The sequence below is a fragment of the Rhamphochromis sp. 'chilingali' genome, assembly GCF_963969265.1.
Source record: "Rhamphochromis sp. 'chilingali' genome assembly, chromosome: 9".
Classification (NCBI taxonomy): Eukaryota; Metazoa; Chordata; class Actinopteri; order Cichliformes; family Cichlidae; genus Rhamphochromis; species Rhamphochromis sp. 'chilingali'.
The window spans coordinates 40,032,364-40,052,363 of record NC_137936.1 but is presented as its reverse complement, the minus strand read 5'-3'; the positions used below and the strand labels follow the sequence as shown (position 1 = coordinate 40,052,363).

Below are 20,000 nucleotides of genomic sequence, written 5' to 3'. Positions count from 1 at the left end.
CTCGGCTCCGTCAGCTGACCAGCGAGGAGCTCGGGAGCAGCGGTGTTTGTACTTCTGTCTTTGTGCTGTTCAGGAAGAGGTGGCGAGGCCCAGGATGGCCAGAAGGCAGACGTACGGCAGCGAACAGCACGGCTTCCAGATAATGTGGTCACAGGCAGAGACTGACGGCGTCGTCCTATCTCTGCTCTTAAACCCTCCCGAGGCCCCGCCTCTCCAAACCTCCATATTTATCTGCCAGAGGCAAAGGGAGCCGAGCTCAATGTTATCTCATAAACAGGAGTCCCTCTCTGGACCACCTCACACTCCGGAGCTGCTGGCACAATCTTATCTGCACGGCAGCCTTCAGAGGCACCGCCGGCACAATGTTATCCTGCAGCTGTCCTCACCCCGGGCCGTTAGCCTTCAACCACCTGCCGCAGGAGACCCTGAACACATCACAACACGGAGGCTGTTAATGAGAGAGAGCCATTCAGGAGCTGTCCGGGACAAGAGCGACGCCAAAACATACGACAGGCTCCACATTTCACCCCAAAAACCATTCAAAGAAGAAAATCAGAGCCAGAGAGGCGCCTACAGTACCCATGATGCACCTGCACCCTGAACTGATGCCTGACAAAACCAAACATCTGTAACAGGGGAAAGTCAGGTCAGTGGTTAGTTCACTGTCTGCAGTGAAAGTGGGAAAGTCCAGTGTCTGTGGTTAGTTCACTGTCTGCAGTGAAAGTGGGAAAGTCCAGCGTCTGTGTTCGTTTCTCACTGCCTGTACTAAAAGCAGCACAGCTGAGTTGTGATCTAAAGTTGGACTGTAGTCATTTCTACAAGAGAAGAATCCTCCTCATCCAAAGGAGCTCTGTGACCTCAGGATGAAATCATATGAAGCAGATGTCACATTCATTTTCACGCTCTGTAATTCGCCTCCCTGCAGTTTGAGTAAGTGGGTTAATAACACAAATAATTGCCCTAGTTGTGGTAGCAACACCATGTTTGGAGGCACTTAAAAAAACTGGTTCCCGGGAGGAAGCGTCCTGGTGTGCATCATCTCAGTTTTAAGAAGACATCAGTGAAAGAAGAAAACAGCCAAATGTGTCATTAAAGGAACTGTTTTAAAGGAGAGATTTCACAGTTAATGAGCGCTTCTGCAGCTCAGCTCAGCTTCTGTATCTCACTGCAATATTTATAACATAATAAAGCAACACACAGTTTAAAATTATGGGTGAAAATATCCTGTTTCTAAATAAATAAGTCAAGTCAAGTCAACTTTAATTGTCAATTCTGCCACATGTACAGGACATACAGAGAATAGAAATTGCGTTACTCTCAAACCCTAGTGATTAAAAAATGCAAATAAAATAATTAAAAAGTAAAAATTTAAATAAATACAATACAATTTTATGTATAACAAAAAAAAAAGCTATGCAATATACAATATACAATATACAATATTCAAGTAAGGAGGCATAGTGGTGCAAAATAGGCAAATAGTGCAAATGGAGATTTAGTAGTATACGGTAAGAGATAGTGTAACAACAAAGTCTTATGAGGTAATGGCAGTCCAATGCTCCACAAAGTGACTGGAGCAGGCCAGTGAGTGCGTCAGAGAGTGAGTGTGTGTGTGTGTGTGACAGACAGATAAATGAGGAAAAACCTCCAAGATTAAATTTCCTCTTGATAAAAAAACCTCAATAATTCTTATATTTGCTGGAAAGTTATGAGGAGAAAAAATTATTCAATTTTTAGTAAAAAATTCATTTTTATGAAAGAGGAAAAATAGAGGACTGAGTTTTTTTACACAATAACTTCAGACTTTAATGTTTTTCTCGTGCTGTAATAAACTTTTGATTTATTTAATGTGGGACATAAAACGACTGCATGCAAGTTAAAAAGACAAAAGAGTCAACATGATTCATTACCAATGTGAATTATTAAAACTTCATTTTGTAATACAGCAAAAAATTTATGGACAATAAAAATGAAAAAAATAAATAAACACATTTTAAATGAGAGTAAAGAAACGAGATAAATAAAAATTTAAGTCGAATGTTTAATTCTACAACATGAAGGTAAAAAGTCAAAATGATCAGAACTTCGACTTTTGCTCTGAGATCAAATAATTAAAGCTGACGAGGAAATGATGGAAAACTTCATTTACAACAGATTCAGTCTCCGTGGATCTGATGGGTGCAGACTATAACCTGGAGCACCGCCATGTTTGTCCTGGATTCCTGGAATCCCGCTCCGTAAATTTGACCTCTTAATCTCCAACAGCTGCCAAGATGAACAAATTAAACGGCACAAAGTATCCTCTCATGACTCATTTCCTCCCCGCCGACATCGAGGCCATAAACGCCGTCGGTGTGACAAACGTCTGACTGTAAAGTGAGGAAACCTGCTGCTGCGTGTGGCAGCAGGACGACCGGCATGAGCGCTAATCAGCTCCTGTGTGATGCTCTCATACAGTCTGTGGATGCTGATGGATGGATATCCAAGCATCAGCTGATAACTTTATTCTTTATTTATTTATTTGTCACATGTAGTTATAGCTAGTACAACATACAGTGAAATGTTTTTCCTGGCTAAAAAATACTCCCCCCGACTGTGAGAAACATACTAGAAAAACTTTTACCTAAACTGTAATGATTTAAAAAACTATAAAAATATACATATTTACATAAGTACAAATGTATATATAATACTAAGTATACATAATACTAAGTGCAATAATCCTTTCTGTCATCGTTGTATTTTACTCAGTTGTATATAGTATTTGTATTTGTATTCTATTTTTATCTTATTGTATATTTATTTTATTTTATTCTACTGTATATAGTATTTTATTCTATTCTGTACAGCTGTGTACTGTATTTATTCTTATTGTATTCTAATTTTTGCCTCATAACTTTTGCACTGTCCACTTCCTGCTATGACAAAACAAATTTCCCAAGTGTGGGACTAATAAAGGTTATCTTATCTTATCTTATATAATATGATAAGATAAGATAAGGTTCAGGAAAGAAGAAAGGTAAAGTGCGAATTATGTACTATGTGTGAGATTGTCCAGCATATTATCCGGTTTGCGTTTTTGGTTGAGGAGTCTCACTGTTTGTGGGTAGAAACTCCTCCTGAACCTTTCTGTTCTTGTTTTCAGGCTACAGAGGCGTTTCCCTGACCTCAGCAGCCTGAACAGTTTATGGGCGGGATGGCTAGAGTCCCTAGTGATCCTGATGGCCCGGGATCTGCACCTTTCAGCGTAGATGTCCTGCAGTGCTGGTAGAGGTGTTCCCATAGTGCGTTCAGCTGTGCGCACAACCCTCTGCAGGGCTTTCTGTTGCTGTACTGTGCAGTTCCCGTACCACACCATGATGTTGTTGCACAGGATGCTCTCAATGACACCAGTGTAGAATCTCCTCTGTATGATCTTGGAGATCTTAAACCTCTTTAGACGCCTCAGGTGATAGAGGCGCTGTCTGCCTTTACTAACAAGGAATTCCGTATGTGTGCTCCAAGTGAGGTCCTCGTTGATGTGAACACCGAGGTATTTGAAGTTGGAGACTCTCTCCACAGGGGTTCCATTGATCTGAATTGGGGTGTGAGTTTTCTCTCCTCTCTGTCTTCTAAAGTCGATCACCATCTCCTTTGTTTTGCTGATGTTCATGGAGAGGTGATTTGCCTCACACCACTTTGCTAGTCCATCCACCTCACTTTGGTAGGCCCTCTCGTCATTCCTGGAGATGAGTCCCACCACCACTGTGTCGTCAGCAAACTTCACAATGGAATTAGTGGGGTGTCTGGCCGTGCAGTCCGCGGTGTAGAGGGAGTAGAGAAGGGGGCTCAGTACACATCCCTGGGGAGCCCCTATGTTCAGTGAGAGTGTATGGGAGTACACATCCCCTATTCTCACTGACTGTGGCCTCGCGGTCAGGAAGCTATAAATCCACCTGCACAAAGATGTACTGAATCCCAGATCTTGGAGCTTACCCGAGAGGGTGTGGGGCACTATGGTGTTGAATGCTGAGCTGTAATCTATGAACAGCATTCTCACATAATTTCCACATCCCTCATCTAGATGGCTCAGTGTGGTATGCAGGACCTGTGCTACAGCGTCTCCGGTAGATCTATTTGTCCGATATGCAAACTGCAGTGAGTCGAAGTCAGGAGGGAGGAAGGAACTGATGAAGGGTTTCATGAGCCTCTCAAAACACTTCATCACTACAGATGTTAGGGCTACTGGGCGATAATCATTTAGGCTGGCTGGGCGAGTGTTCTTCGGGATCGGAACAATCACTGATGTTTTAAAGCAGGTGGGGACTACCTGCTGGGCCAGAGAGGCATTGAAGATGCTGGTGAAAACTGTGGTCAGCTGATCTGCACATACTCTTAGCACACGTCCCGGTATGCTATCTGGTCCCGCTGCCTTCCTGCAGTTTGTTGCCCTCAGAGTTTTCCTCACCTCATGCTCAGAAAGTATCAGTGGTGCTGGTTCAGCAGCGGGAGCGGGTGCAGAGCTCTGAATTGCCGCCACAGCAGGCACCTCGAAACGCGCAAAAAAAACATTGAGGTCATCAGCTAATTCCGGTTTCATACATCTTACAGTGCTGGGTTTAATTATTGCTCCACCCTCTCGTCCAAATATGTACATAAGGTCAATTCACCACGGCATCGACCGAACACGCTCATGTCAACGCTTCAAAACTAAACTGAGCTGCTGCCTGACAGAAGCCCCACCCACATGCTCTCAATCCGGTTGTTCAGTGATGACGCGACGAATCCTACTTCCGGGTCTAAAGTAGTCTGCGTTTAATATGGCTTTTGTGTTGTTAACATGTTTAATGTTTTGTATTTTCTTCTATTTGATCTCAAAAAGCTCCTAAAACAGTCAGTGATCCCTGTTGACCTCCCTCGGCTTTTATTACCGCTAATCATTTATTTAAGCTCAGTTTTTAAAACCTTAGGATGTAACTACAGCCCAGCCCATGCAGCAGTATATGAATGACTAACCTCGTATTGTGGATGGATTATCTCAGTTGTTCTCCTGGCTGAAGTTTGGTCCTTTTACAGCATCCTGCCATGCGATTACATTTGTTCCTGACCACCGAGAACACTCACGTCAACTTTTATCCAGTGGAAAAAAAGTTAGCTTGTTTATATTATGCTAACATAGCTGTGTCGCTAGCGGTCACGTAGCACATCATTATATAGCAGCTAGCCCAACTTCAGTAACCCTACAAACGTCACTGCTGTTTAGTTTTCTGTCTTCATTTATGTTGGAAGTGATAACAGAGCTGTACGTTTGAATTTGTTTCCAAAACCCCGCAGTCAGGACATGCTATATTGTATTTAGATAGAAGCTAGCGAGCTAACTCCCTGCTAACTTCTAACTCCGTTAAATGTCATAAATTCCGTTTTCATGGATGCCTGGATGTTAAACTCAATTGTTACACCTGGTAGAGCAGAACGCTGATCATTTTATTAAAGATGAAAGACTTTAGACAGTTTTTCAACTCTCAGTAATGCCATAGTGATCGTTTGATATATGGACCTGCAGCGGAGCTTAGGTCCAGACACGGCTAGTGATGTCAGACTTAACGACAGGATACCTGCAGTTTGGAGGAACAGCCAAACTAAAGGGGGTGGAGCTAAAACAGCTCGTTTCAGACAGAGGAAGAAGTGAGGAGCTGCATCGGGGGTCAGTGTCACATAAAGAAGGATTATTTCCAGCTGTGAGTCATGCAAAGCTGCTCTGGACGAGAACTCACACACACATACACACACACACACACACACACACACACACACACACACACACAGACAGACAGACAGACAGACAGACTCACACACACACACACACACACACAGACAGACAGACAGACAGACTCACACTCACACACACACACACACAGACAGACAGACAGACTCACACACACACACACACACACACACACCAGCAGCTCGTCCTCTCTGACGTGGTCACATACAGGAAGTGACGCTCCCGTGTTGGTGTAGTGTTCCTGTCGGAGTCATGTGACAGGAGTGGACGGTCTCGGCCGGGAGGCGGTCCCCGCCTGCGAGCGGAGGTTCGGTTCTGGAGCTGATCCGAGCGCGTGTGACAGTCAGTGTGGCGGCGAGCAGCAGATTAAGTGAACGTTCGTCTGTGAGTGTTTGTGTAGTTCTTTAAATATCAGCCGAGCAGAGCGGGAAATGAAACAGGAACGCAACGAGGCGGAGAGGGGAAGAAAAGTAAGTCAGACAAGATAATGTGTTCTCCCGAGGCTGCGATCAATACGCCTAATAGAACGGGTTCATTAGCGTTCAGGGCCTGCTCGCACCATCATACCGGGTCACTGTCGGCGAGGCGTTATCGATCGTGGTCCAGAGCGGCTCCTGAGGTGCTGGTTAACATTGCAGACGCAGCAAAGCTTCCCCAGAGAAAAGCTACGAGTCGATGAGCGACAGAGTTCCTCAGATTAAGGAGTCCAATCACGGCACGGCCCAGTAGCGAGACACGCCCAGGCGGTTCCCGAGGTACGCAGCGTTAGCCTTGATGTCGGTGGGTCTCTTCACTCGTCTTACTCCTGCTTTCATCTACCGCATCGCCCCGGCTCTCTGATCTCTGCACACCTTTACCTTCATGTACGCCACAACCACGTCTCCACAGAGCGCCACGCCGATCCCTCACGCCGCCACCTCACCTGGGCCACAGTGAGCCCTACATACTGTTTACTTGAATTATCCAAATCTATGTGCTACATGTATATAGTGCCAGGTCCTCCTGCAGTCACCATCCATCCTTATTCCAACACCCTCACACGTATAAATGTGTGCGTGCACATGCTCCAAGCTTCATCAGACTACAGTGTGTTTGCACCAGGACCTGCACAGGTGTGAGAGGCTGTGCTGTAGCACTTTACTGCTGCGGTTCCCTCTGACGTCTGTGTTTAGACATGTAGACGGACCGTCGCTCTCAGAGTCGCGCAGGACGAGGGAAAGCGTTTTTAAACCTGCCGTTTCCTGAATGATCTGCAGGAGGAGCTGAAAGTGTCAGAGCTGGTTATGACGGAGCGGCGTGGGTCAGAGTGGCGGCTGTAGTCGTGACGGCTCGATGTGTTTGTTGTGTTTTCATTTCTGCGTCAAACACAGATTCGGCGAGACGTTTACCTGGATGTCAAGTTCATCACATCACATATGACCTTAAAAATCATCACAGATTAAAAGAAGCCGATTAAAGAAATCAAGCATGAGTGTCACAAACACACTGCTCAATGAAACACAACCAGTGGAACAAGAGCAGGAGGCTTACAGGTCTGACCACAGAACCAGACTCAGCAGCATTCCGGTGCCCCGTACGCCGTGGGAACGCTGTGGGAACGCCGGCTTTAACGTTCCAAAACAAGCATGACCTAACCTTCCAGAGATTGCCAGCTACGAAATAACCACCTACTGACCAATCAGATCTGTGGAAAATAACACAAACCCAGGAACGTTCGCTGTCTGTCCCGTGAATGACTCGGATACTCTGACGATCTGCTGCGTGAGGCTGATTCTCCAGCTTTACCTCGAAGCTCTCACCATCAGCCAGCGCTCTGCTTCAGTTCTTCCACCCAAAGCCGGAACGCAAAACGAGGAGTAACTCTCAGATCTGCTTCATTAGTCGTGCTTTCTGTTCTAAAATCAGACACGTGGTGGGATCAACCCCACGTGGGAGCTTTGTAAAACGAGTGGGCGAGTCTCCGAACCCTCCCGAGACATTTTCACAACAATTGTACACGGCGTTAGAAATAAAAATCAGCGGGTAGCTAAACCCAGCATCTGTGACCGTGCGGTGACGGATGAGGGTCCAGACCTGCTGTCGCACAGAAGAAGTGAAAATGGAGCCTCCAACAAACAAACGAGTAATGGAGACTCGCTGCTCTCCACCTGTCCCGGGTGGGCGTGGCTTCCTTTATTCTGTATCCACACACACCTGCAGTAAACAAACGGCGCCAGCGCTCACCTGTGCACTTCCTGCTGCTCTCGTCCTTCTTGGAGGAGCTCATCAGTTTGCAGTTGAAGTTCTCCTCCCAGTACTCGGCAAACCACACGTTCCTCCTGTTGTTCTCCAGAGTCCGCGAAGTGAAGTAGGCATCGAACCCTGAAAGACATCCGGCAGCAGGTCGGAAAACAAAACAGAGGTTGATTCATTAGGCGGCGACAGCCCGGAGCACTCGAGCACGAAGACTCAAAGCAAACAGGACGTGTTTCCTAATGTATGTGAGTGTTTATCTGCTCATCTGTGCTGCATTTTAATCAGGCCTTTATGTAATCCATCTAAAGTGCTGTCAGAGGGGAGTTCTTCAGGAAACACTTCATTCTGCTGCTGTCGAAGAAAACAACAGGAACAACTCGACAGCTCAGGATGGAGCTAATGTAGATAAAGAAAGTACCCGTCAAAGATTCTTTCCACAACTTCCTGCCAGTTTAAAGAGCTCACAACGTTGTGTAACGCTGCCCGAACACACGCCAAGACCGCAGCAACAACAAAACCCTCACATATGGTAATAACATTCCTGGCAGGAAAGGGAATTCCACCGGGATGAATAGAAACGGAGCTGCGGATCACCAGAAATAGCTCCAACCGTGTAACCTTTGCACAAATCACAAAGGCCCCGAGAGCCGAGGAGGGTGGTGCGTAGGTTTCTAATCGCATAAGCAAATTAAGAGATTATCACTGAAAAACAAGAAACGGGTCAAAAACAGAATTTTATTCATATACTGACAAAATAATCCGAATAACAACCACCTGACATCACAACAGGTGCTGTGACAGGAAGCTGGCAGCACGTTTATCATCCATGCGTGCGACCTGTTCGTGCATCTGCTGCTGGAATTCTTCCGATGAGAGCGCGCCACAACAACACACAACAACACACAACAACACAACGTGGGCAGGTGCGGAGTGCACTCCACGCTCCTGGAGGCTGAGAGGGCGTGGCACTGACCACGTGCACCGAAGGCGGCGACATGTCGCTAACCATCGCTAGCCGTGAGCCAAGCGGAGGAGAAACGGGATAACGCATACACAGGCACCTTCAAAGTAAAAGCTGTTCATCGATGCTTCAACAATACATTTCAAAAGGTGCAACACTTACTTTGAAGGCAAAGCTTTTTTTAGCACCCGTGTTTTTAGTTTCTCGACTGAGTGAACAGCTGCTGCGTGTTTGCAGACAAGCTGGCGTTTCCTGTGACGCATGCATGCTAACACTAAGATATGCAACGGGGTAAAACGTCTGCAGACCAGTGGAGTCAGATTTCATTCGTCTCTCTGCTGGTGGCTTTGTCTCCACCGCTCACAGCCCGACAATCACCGGAAACGGAGTCATAAGGAGACGAGTCCTTTATCTAAAAAAGTGCACTTAATCATCTCCTGCTTCCCATAAGAGCCGCCTTCACTCCGTGCTCGCCGTCCGTCACCCATACCGCTCAGACGTCCTTGGCAGGTGACGCATTCATTGTAATAATTCCTGACAGCCTGGGATTAGGGTCGTGACCTCTGCAGGTCTGTGAGGCCATCCTGACACAATCAGAATCAGACTTACACATTAGTCATTACAAAGATGTATTTGAAATAATATTAAAATGAAAACATTAAACATAAATATATAAAACATAAGTATTTACAGAGGCTTACAGTGGAAGAGCCTCAGGGAGGAGGAGAAACATTGTTTCTGCTGCTGCCTCGTCAGAAAACTACTGACTGCTAGAATAAAGGGCTTTGGCTGGACCCGCCCCTTTGACCTAGGTCAGAGCATCACGTCACCAGGCTCCTGATTGGTTGTTGTGGTGTGACTTGGTGCTGGGAGTTCAGATTTTTCCAACTCGAGCGGTAGACGCGATAAGCGCAAATGCACAAAATGCAACACAAAAACTGCAGCGCGTATTTTACTTCGCGCTTCAAACGTGTCAGTTGCGCGGATCAGGCAGAAAAGCGTTTTCGCGACGCAGATCTGCTTCTGAGGTTTCGCTTCGTCGCGCTCCTCCATTGACATGTAAACCTGACGCTCTGGTCGCGTTCGGTGTGAATGCACCGTGACACTGTATCTGCGCCATACCGTCCCCATGCCTGCTCGTTTCTGCATGACTGCAGCAGTTCGTGGTTTCACACATCATGTGACTGTTTCGGCAGATAACGAAAGTAAACACACCTGAGCCAGGTGATCGGAGCTCGGCTCTCTGGGATCAGTTGTACGTTTTGGTTTCATATTTTTGGCCACTAGGGGTCGCCGAACACGAGCGTGCCTGCACAGAGCGTCCAGGAAAGCGAGTTTTTCTCCCGTGGGCCTGGATGTGGACGCGCTCTCTGCAGCTCTGCAGACGTCCAGCATCAGTCAGTGAAATCACTTGAAGTCCTGCGTCTGCACACTGTGACAGATGGAGGATTTTCTCCTCGCTGCGACTGAAGCTTTGAGCCTGGAAGCTCAAAGTAGGACAGCTGTGATGGCGACTCTCAGGGTATCTGACTGACAGGCACTTGGAGTCTCTGCGAGCTGCAGAGGGACAGCTGTGCCGTCTATTTCAAGAAGTCTGCTTTTCCATTGTTGAAACGATGAATAATGAATGTAAACAGAAAGGATTCAGAAGTTTGTGCTTCAAATAAGAAACTGAGAAGCAAAACAGGAAATGAGGAGATGCTGGAGGCGGGATTTACTGGTGAGAGGAGAGATGTTAACAGAAGCTGCCTGAGAATTCGCCTGATTTTGCTTCAGTCCGTCAGTCTGACAGCAGCACCGCTGTGTCGGACACACGGGGAGACGCTTCAGAGATTTGTTGTTGTTGCTCTTGTTCAGATTTTCTGGGTCACAGACTTCACTGACAGCTCGATGTACGGCGTGTCCGGCCGCGTGACGCGTCATCCCACCGATTTACAGTCGCTGGCGTGACTGAGTCACGCTGCTTTTTCCTTTTTTATGGCTCGTTTTGTTTTTGACATCGAAACAAAGCAGCACTCAGACCCTCAAACACACGTCGCTGTAACAGAGATGCTGATGCGGCGCTTATGAAATCAAGGAAAAATCAGATAAATGCTCCCTCAAACGCATCATTAGACTCAGACTTTCTCCCTCGCCACGTCTGCCTCGTGTGCTCGGCAGGTCGGGCAGATGTTTTCTGGGAGTTTGTTTCTGGAAACCGGAAAGAGCGAGGAGTGCAGCGAGCGGCTAACACATGCACATTTATGCCATATTTTAACATCAGTTTGCTCAGCAGTTCTCCAGCACGGGCCTGAGAGCGGGTTAATGAGCAGCCTGTATGCATGCTGCAGGCGGTGGTCTCCACACACCAGGGGGCGCTGCTGCACACAGGGGTCCGGCTGAAGCTCATTTAAATGTATGAGAAACTGCAGGAGCTCATTTGTGCCGCGCACTCGGTAAACAGCTCCAGGTCAGCGTTTCTTTCCTGAGTTTTGGACTTTTTGGATAATTTTATCAAACGATGTGAAGCAGCCTGCAGCAGACACACGGGCGTTTGTTACCCGACCTGGACGTCTTCTCCTGGTACGACCGAGTCACGTTCAGGCTAAAGGCACCTGTGCAGGTAAAGCAGCAGCAAAACTCTCGGATCTGAAAAACCAAGCTCCAAAACCTGCAGCTCACCTAAAAGGTGAGTCAGGTGAGACTTCCTGAGCCCTCGTGGACATTAGAGGAACTGCAGCTTTGGTGTTTCAGCGCTGCTTCGTGTTTAAACGAGACGCTCATCTACGCCGCTTATAACGGGATCACTGTTGCTGACAGTCCTGCGCTGCTGCGCTTCCTCTCAGGCGTCACGTAGCAACAGCACATGCAGGAGAGCCAGGAGGGAGTCTGACTCGCTGCTGCGGAGCCATCGATTGGACAACATCGAGCCGGACTGTGTCCACTGCACACGCTCACTCTCTGCCACACAAATAAAACAGCTTTTTAACCACGCCCTCTGACTCCTCCAGTGCGCTCACCTGCCACGAGGCACAAGGATCAGCAGGAACCCCGTCGGCCTGAACACTTCGGTGTGTCACACCTGTCCTCTCGTAGGTAAAACCACACGAGGCGGCCATCAGCGTGTGCGTGCGGCTCAGACGGTGTCACTCCAGGAGGCGGAGCCTGCTGCTGATCTCGGACCATGGACAGGTGCATCTTTGTATTCTGGATGTTACTTAGTCAGCAGGCTGGTTCCTGCCATTTTTTATCTACAGTCTGTGGTCATTTGGATCAGTTTCCATGAATATTGAACGTCACGCACTCGCCGTGTGTGAACTGCAGTCTGTGTTTTCTGCTGCCCTTCCTCTTTAACCCGTCCAGCTTCCTTTCTTCCTCACACACTGATGGATGCCGACGCCGCTTTATGAAAATTTTCCGAGCATGTATTTCTTGTGCAGGAGCAAAGACGTGAACGCTTTAACCCTCGACATCCGACCAGGAGGTCTGAACTGAGAGGCTTCTGTCATACTCCAGGCAGGCGGTCTGTGGACACCCGGTCGGAACAACCCAGAAACTATCGTAACGGCCATCGAACCGCGTCCTTGTTACATGCTGAGGAGCTTCACTGGGTACAGCGAGGTCACGAAACGTCGTCTTTATGGGGAAAGTTCAGACTGAAACTAAAGAAGCTGATCAGGTGTGAAAAGAAACGAGGGCTGAGACACAGGAAGACAAAGCTACGGAGAAGTCAATCAAAGAGCAAGAGAGGACGAACTCAAACAGAACTCCACACAGGAAGTAACCTTCAAAATAAAACGGACATAAAAGCAAAGCAGAAACCAATACAGACTAACACTGACTTCATAATTAAGTAGAGATGACATTTGAAATTATTTGCTTTTAACCTCAAATACGCAGATTTTGGAGTTTGGACCAAAACCTGACGCATGAAGAAAGAAAAAGATCAGAAAACTCAGAGAAGTCTCTGCAGCGGAGCCACGACGCTGCAAGGAAACCAGGTCCTGTGGGGGAGTTAGACACGTGTCAGGATTCAACGGCATCTAACAGGAGGGAAGACGGATGCTGGGAAACAAGCCAGACCCCCCAAACGATGAAGGCCGAAGGACCTGAGACAATAACTACAAACACAGCAGTTAATGGCGCCTGTCAGACGCTGCTGAGGGCAGCACAATAACACCGCAAGACGCAAAACCAGAGAAAAACAATCACACAAAGAGCTAAACTTCACAATAAAACAGGAAGTGAAGCCAGAGGGAAGAAACTCTGAGACGATAAAGGGATGCAGAGAAGTAAAAATCCATAAATCCATATTCAGAAAAACACACAGAACAGGAAGTTCCAACCCCGCCTCTGAGCCCAAGCTCACTGACCAATCAGGAGCTGGGATTCTGACGCTGTGTCCTCCGGGCTCGCTGTCAGCTCACAAAATTCTCTCAGCTGAAACATCTTCGTCTTTGTGTGTCTGGTTAAACGACGTCAACGTGTGGTATTTGTAGTATTTGGTGCTCCGCAGAGGCTCGGTGCTGATGCGCACGCCTCCCTGCAGCAGCGTGCATTTCTTCTCTGGGCTCAGTCTTCTGTAATCTCACACGAACAACAACAAGTGTGCTGTTAGTGCACAAAATCATCCAGAAAGCACAAAGAAGACAAACAAGCCGAGGCCACGTGGGGCCACAGCTCCCTCTGCAGCCAAGCTCCAGCTCTAATGGCCTAAATGAAAACAGGGTGCCAGCGGCTTGAGTCGCAGCCAAAACCGCTGCCGGGGCAACAGAGAAATGACAATTAGCGCCCTTACTTAGCCGCGCCTCGAGTGGGAAAAACAATTGGAAAAAGTAGTTTAATGCCCTTATTTAAGATAAGACTAATCCTTAATGTGAAAGGAAAGCAGCGGCGTGAGAGGTGGAGGGCAGAGCACACGGCACAACCAGACTGACTGCAGGCGTCAGTGGAGCTGCTTTCAACAACAAGAGGCTCCATCCACCAAATCCTCCATGAAGCAGGTGGATTTGTGGGTTGGGACAATTACAGCCTGACTGCGAGACACGGCCTGGTTTCCACATCCTCGGTGGGAAGCTGCTGACCGCTGCTCCAGTGTTTCCCATCAGATCCAGTAAAACAAAGTAGCAGCTGAACTGACTTTCATTTCAGTGTTGGTGGGACGAAATCATGATGAGCAGCATCCAGACGAGCATTTGCAATAATGCATGTCTTAGCACATGCATATCCATGTGCAACACAGATAATAACGTTCATTCAAAAGGTGGATATTTTCTCTAAATGCAGCAGGCGGGTGGTGTGGTGGGTGGAGAGACTGGAGACGAACGTTGGTGTGAAGCAGGAGAAAGGATGCTTAGCCTGATCAGTGTCAGCGGCTAAACGTCTCCTCCTCCCATCTCTTTGCCGTTTGTCAGATTAGTGTTTCGTCTGCGAGCAAAGCCGCAGGAATGGGCTGTGACGGGCTGCCACAGAGCATCCCGCTGACTGAGGAGTCCAGGAAACAGACACGGAGGCAGCGCAGCCACAGACTCGGCCTGCAGTGGGACCAGTCCCTGCAGAGTCAGGCTGTGCTGTCCTGGGCTCAACCCACTCACATTATAGTTCCTGCTTAATCTCAACAGCGTGCAGTGCAGTCAGGATCACCTAATATGGATATAATAACTTTTAGCATGCACATGAGTTATTTCTGTAGGAACAGAGGAGCTCTTGTCAGTGCTGGTGATGCTGTGGTCGGGTTCTCAGTTGTTGCACGTTTCTGCTGCACCGTCTTTGTTTTTTTGCAGCTTTTGCACACTTGCACACGTCCTGTGTTATTGTCTGTCATAGCACCGCGGGCTCGCTTCACTGTGTACTGTACCACTGGCTTGACTTGATTTTTCTGGATGTTTGATATCTTCCCAGAAAACGAGATCTTGGATAGAAGAGTGAGTTTGCTTCTGAGGGAGGCTGGCCTCTCCTTTAGAGAGGGCGAGAGGTGCTCAGAGAAGAGCTGCTGCTCCTCCACATCAAAGGGAGGCTGTGAAGGTGTTTCAGGCGTCTGATTAGGACCTCTAATAATGAGGCGTCCCAGGTATCTCTAAAATAAGATCGCCGTCTCTAAACACTAAAAACCATGCACGTAACAGCTCAGCCATGATGACCCTCGGAGACTAAAATCTGTTGTAAAGTGCATCGTCACAGTTCTTTTACTTCGTGTTCTGTGTTAGTTACTTCATCTTTGCAGTATCGATTGATCAAATATTACACCTGCCTCTGTTTTCAATTCAATTTTATTTATATAGCGCCAAATCACAACAAAAGCGCCATTTGTGTGACGCTGCGCTCGCAGTTATTTCCTGCGTTTGGCGGTGTGAGGGAGGACATCCGTCTTGGCGGATGCTGATCATGTTTTAAACATGGAGTCAGATTAAAATCCGCATCCTCCCATCTCTGGTGCACACATGGGCACGCTGGAGCCGGCAGCTCTTCAAACAAAGAGGCTGGAGCTGGAGAGCAGTGGGAGGGTGGAGGAGGTGGAGGAGTTGGAGGGAGGCTCCTCGCTGCTTCATTTCCTCTCTTGCAGTTAGACCTCTGTCTCCTGGACTGCACAGAGCTGCTTCATGCCTCCTCGGTTCAGTGACTCCCTGAAGCCTCCGTTTCCTGTCCGTGACTCCGCCTCCCTGCTGAGATCCAGACATCCAAGTGACGGTCTGGTGGCAAACAGGCCCAATTGTCAGTTCACAGCAATAAGAACTGAACTTTACCTGTTCAGGTGGGAAACACTGAATGCGTCACCTGCAGGTTTTTGCAGACTCGGCGGCTTGGCCAGTTTTCCAGTGTGACATTAAAAGGCTCAGATTTGTGGATTAGAAGCTGTAACTGAGTTTGGGAAGTGGATCCATCCCGGCTGGAGACTGCAGACTCAGCAGGCATCTTCTGTCACGGGGAAACTTCACAGCCTGCAGCTTAATTCTACCCCATCTTCAACTTTCTCTTCTGCTTCGCCTTTGTTCCCGACGTGTTTTCACTAAAACCTTTTCTTCTCCACATCTCTCCTCTGTCTCGCTTCCTCTCTTGGGTTCAGTCTCAGCAATTATCGGGCACAGTAAGCAGGGCTGCGTTCAGGCTCGCAGCGCCACGTTTCACATGAAAATAGCTGGATTTATTTTCTCAGACCTGAAAAGACAAATCAAAGCCAAGCTGACCTCCTCCGTCCGGGATCCGAAACACAGACTTGGCTGCAGATTTGAAATGAGGTCTTGATTTATTCATAATCAGCCTCAGTGTCTTTAACATGTATGCGATATCAGCCGGTGTGACAGGGAAGGCCGCAGAGGGAGAGCGTGCGCAGCAAAGCGATGTCTGCATAAATGAGGACGGCTCCTGTCACTGCACACATTTGTCTGGACAAGTCTATAAGTCGGACAGAGGCCTGCGTTAAAATCAGACGTAACCTATCAGAGCGCAGAAACAGGAACAAGCACGCCGCTACTTAAATGTTTCAGTCGCTCACAGACGGCAGGAAACCGTGTTTGTTCCACCTGGATGAGCCGAGGACAGACGGGCAGCGACGCCATGATCTACACGTCTGTGCAGCTGGACCTGAAGCAGCATCAACGCGTCCAACTGAGACGCCCAGACCTCCCTCTCCTCAGCACCTCCTGCATCTCCCTGCAGCCGTCTCCTTCAATGCAGAGGAGCAGCATCTACTCTAAACTCCCCCTGAGTGACGGCGCTCCTCACACTGAGGCGTTATTCACGGGCCGCAGGTGAGGGCAGGCGTGCCGATCAGTAAGTCGACGCTCACCAGTGTGCAGGTGGGATCAGATGACCCCATCTGTTCCCGACCGTCAGACACGTGGACTCTTCCACTTGAGGCAGAAACTCATCGGTGACCCAGAAACCAGCCTTTTCCAGCCGAGAGCCACCGCCGCCTCAGCCGATTCCCACTCAGCTGCGAGCCAGCCACGAGTTGGAGGTCAGCGCTCGATGAAACCAGGATTGAATCATCCGCAAAAAACAAAGACAAGAGGTCAGTGAAGCGTGCGCCCTCTGCCGCCTGGCTGCTCCGAGAGCTCTGCACCTCAACGCCCTGCCGGGACCTTAGTGCCCGACTTACTGTCTGCCAGCGCGAGCCCTCACAAAAGCACCGATTCTGACGGAGCCCCGGATAACCCGGAGAGGGTGAACACGTCACCGTCCATCCATGCACGCTGGCCTGCATGCCTCCGTTTGGAGTTAATGTCGCAGTATAACAATGAAGCCAGCTCTGAGACCTGTAGAAGGACTTTGAGAGTCATAATCTCCGGAGTTTGAGTATTGTTGGTGAGGCTGAGTCATCCTCAGAGCTCAGCCCGAACACACAGGCTCAGCGGGTGATGTAAATGCTGCTCTCAGAGCACACTTCACAGGCAGCCGCTGATGAGGTTTGTGCAGAAGGTTAATCTGGCTGTGACTCTCATCATAAAGCTAAATTTCTCCCCATCACCCCATCTCTTCCTGCTCCTCGCGGCGTGCCCTCTGGTGTAATGGGTCTGATGCCCTTAAACCTGACTCACCCCGCCCCTCGTTACGCTGCAGTGCTCTCTGCGAGTGCCTTTATGCTCAGAAAACCCCCATTTCCATAAATCAGTCATCAGAGCGCAGAATTTATGAGCGCAGCACCTCCCGTCAGATCCGAGGTGACAGCCCGAGTCTGCCCGGCTCGTGTTTGGCAGCAGAAAAAAGGTCAGAGCGACGTTACGCGAGCAGGAACGCTGCTTCCGTTCGCCTCCTGACAGAAGTATTAGTGCAGCGAGAACAAAAGAACAAAGAGCTCAGGCTTTATTTGAAGTCAGAGCGTTGAAGTGGCACAACAACCCGCCGCCGTATATCCCCGTCACCATCTGTGTTTGACACGACAGCCGCGCTCGCCGCCGTCTGTAGTTACGACGCGCGCTGTAATCTAAACGCTGTCATCAGCGCCAATGAGGAGGTCGGCCGCGGTCTCGTTACGTTTCCTCTGATCTGCGGTTTCAGCGTCGTTACGATGGCGGCGCTTCTCTGCGAGTCACACCTCTGAAGAGAGTTCAGAAAAACACTCTGACACAAAGGAAGAGGTCGGGATTTTCAAAATAAGTTCGCTTTGTGACCTGCGAGTCACAGAAACACAAACATGTTTTAGTTTTGACTCAGTGACACTAATTATATCTCAAACAAACCGTCTGCTTAAAGGTTTCATTCAGCTTTAATTAATCAAACTGTGGAGAGTAAAAGCAAACGTGTCCTTGGATAAGCTGTTTAAGGTTAACTGTGAGCGGCGTGTCCGTGTACATCAAACCTGAGACTTTTTATTAGCGTCTCAAACTGACAGAATAAAACAATTCAAACTGCGACAGAGTAACTACAGCCAGCCTCAGCCGACTCCTGCAGACGGCGACTTTATTGGGCTTAAAAAAGATCATCACTGTGACATCAGAGGAAATACAGGAAGTGAAATCATTTTTATGCCAACACAACACATTTGAAACTTTCTATAAATTCAAAAGCATGAACGTCTTTGGACTGCAGCTCTGCATCAACACGTTTGTCGTCATGTCTTTAAAATCATTACAGAGAACGTTTTCACGACTTTCAGGCCGCAGTGAAACTTTATTCGTCTGACAGGAAGTAAGAGCAGCAGAGGTCTTTAGTAAAGCTCTCCGTGCTGATAGAAGCAGAATAATGACGACAAAATAATAATCATCAAAAGAGTCCTGAGCGATCTGGTGTCACTGCAAACCCAGTGAGACTGCGAGCGTTCCCGACGCGATTGAGTTTTCTGAAGTTCTGCTTATTCAGGCAGACGTGGAGGAAAAAGAGCGAGCGGCGAGGACAGAAAACCAAGTTCTCCTTTCCTTCATGTAGCAGCGAGCTGATGAACTTTACACTCACATATTCTCATAAAGACGAGCAACGTGAAACCATAAGCGGCGACGGACTTACCGCTGATGGTGGCCCTCTTCGGCAGGATAGTGATGGCTCCCACCGCGGCGTCCTCCAGGTGCTGGATGGGACTGTTTTTGGCGCCCCAGCTGTCGGAGCCGATCCACAGGAAATGACCCACTTGGTCCGCTCGCTTACTGGCGTTCAGGATGCCCCTGCGTGAGAAAGCAGTCAGAGACCCCACCCACACTTTAGCTTCCACATCAGTTTACCTGTCCTGGAGCAACAGGGTCACTAAAGAGCCTAACCTGTCGTTACCCACCAACCTGCTGCACCTACAGGACCTTATCTGATTAGTTCAGGCTTTCCTAAAGATGCTGAAGACTACGAGCTCCATCTGAGCAACTGATCAACGGAGACGCTGAGTCAGAGGTGGAGAGTGAGTGAAGAAGACTGTGGAAATGCAGGGGAACAGAAGTCTGCAGACACCAGAGTGTCTGACTGATGTCGAGTTTTCCTCAGCCTGATCTTAACCTCAGTATTTTATGGTGGGTACTCATGAACACGGCTCACGTCACGGGGCGGCAGTCTAATCTCCCGCCAGCTCATCGAGGAACACCGAGGCGTTCCCAAACCAGCCGAGAGATGTAACCTCTCCAGCGTGTCCCGGGTCAGCTGCAGGAGCTCCTCCCTCAGGGTCGTGCTCATTATCCCAAACATTTTTACTTCCTCTCAGTGGATGGAGGGTACGGCTGGAAGAGTCCTGATGTGCTGAGCATCCAATAAAAATCCATCTGAATACATTAAATATAGCAAAGGAAAAACGTAGCATTGTGTTTGCTAGCACTAACACAGTCCTGACGTTTTCTCTCATCCTGAGCTGAAGACGACGATTCAGGTCACGTATTTAACTTTTGCACGTTACCTCAGCAGGGTTATTACCTGATGTCTTCATCGGAGGCGAACAGGATGACCGCCCTGGCGTACCGAGTGTCCAGCAGCTGGCGGATGATTTTATCGAAGTCGGAGGGTTTGTGGTCGTGAGGGATCTTCAGGGACTGAGCGATACAGATTCCACCTGAGCAGACAAAACAAAGGGCACAATTAACTCAGAGTTATCAGCTTCCTGAACTGCAGCAGCCTTAAAAAGTATAATTTATCCGTTTTATCGGCAATGGC

The 20,000-nt window shown here is 48.4% G+C and overlaps 1 protein-coding gene across 1 annotated transcript in view; it reads right to left on the bottom strand.

The window, feature by feature from the left end:
* The window catches only part of grm7 (glutamate metabotropic receptor 7), a 159,612-nt gene that overhangs the window by 47,580 nt on the left and 92,032 nt on the right, over positions 1 to 20,000 (bottom strand). The window contains exons 3-5 of the mRNA XM_080892501.1: positions 19,764 to 19,899; positions 18,882 to 19,036; positions 7,988 to 8,125 (exon numbers count right to left, since the gene is read on the bottom strand). Of these exons, the coding sequence (XP_080748627.1) occupies positions 7,988 to 8,125; positions 18,882 to 19,036; positions 19,764 to 19,899 (429 nt within the window). The remainder of the gene's footprint in view (positions 1 to 7,987; positions 8,126 to 18,881; positions 19,037 to 19,763; positions 19,900 to 20,000) is intronic.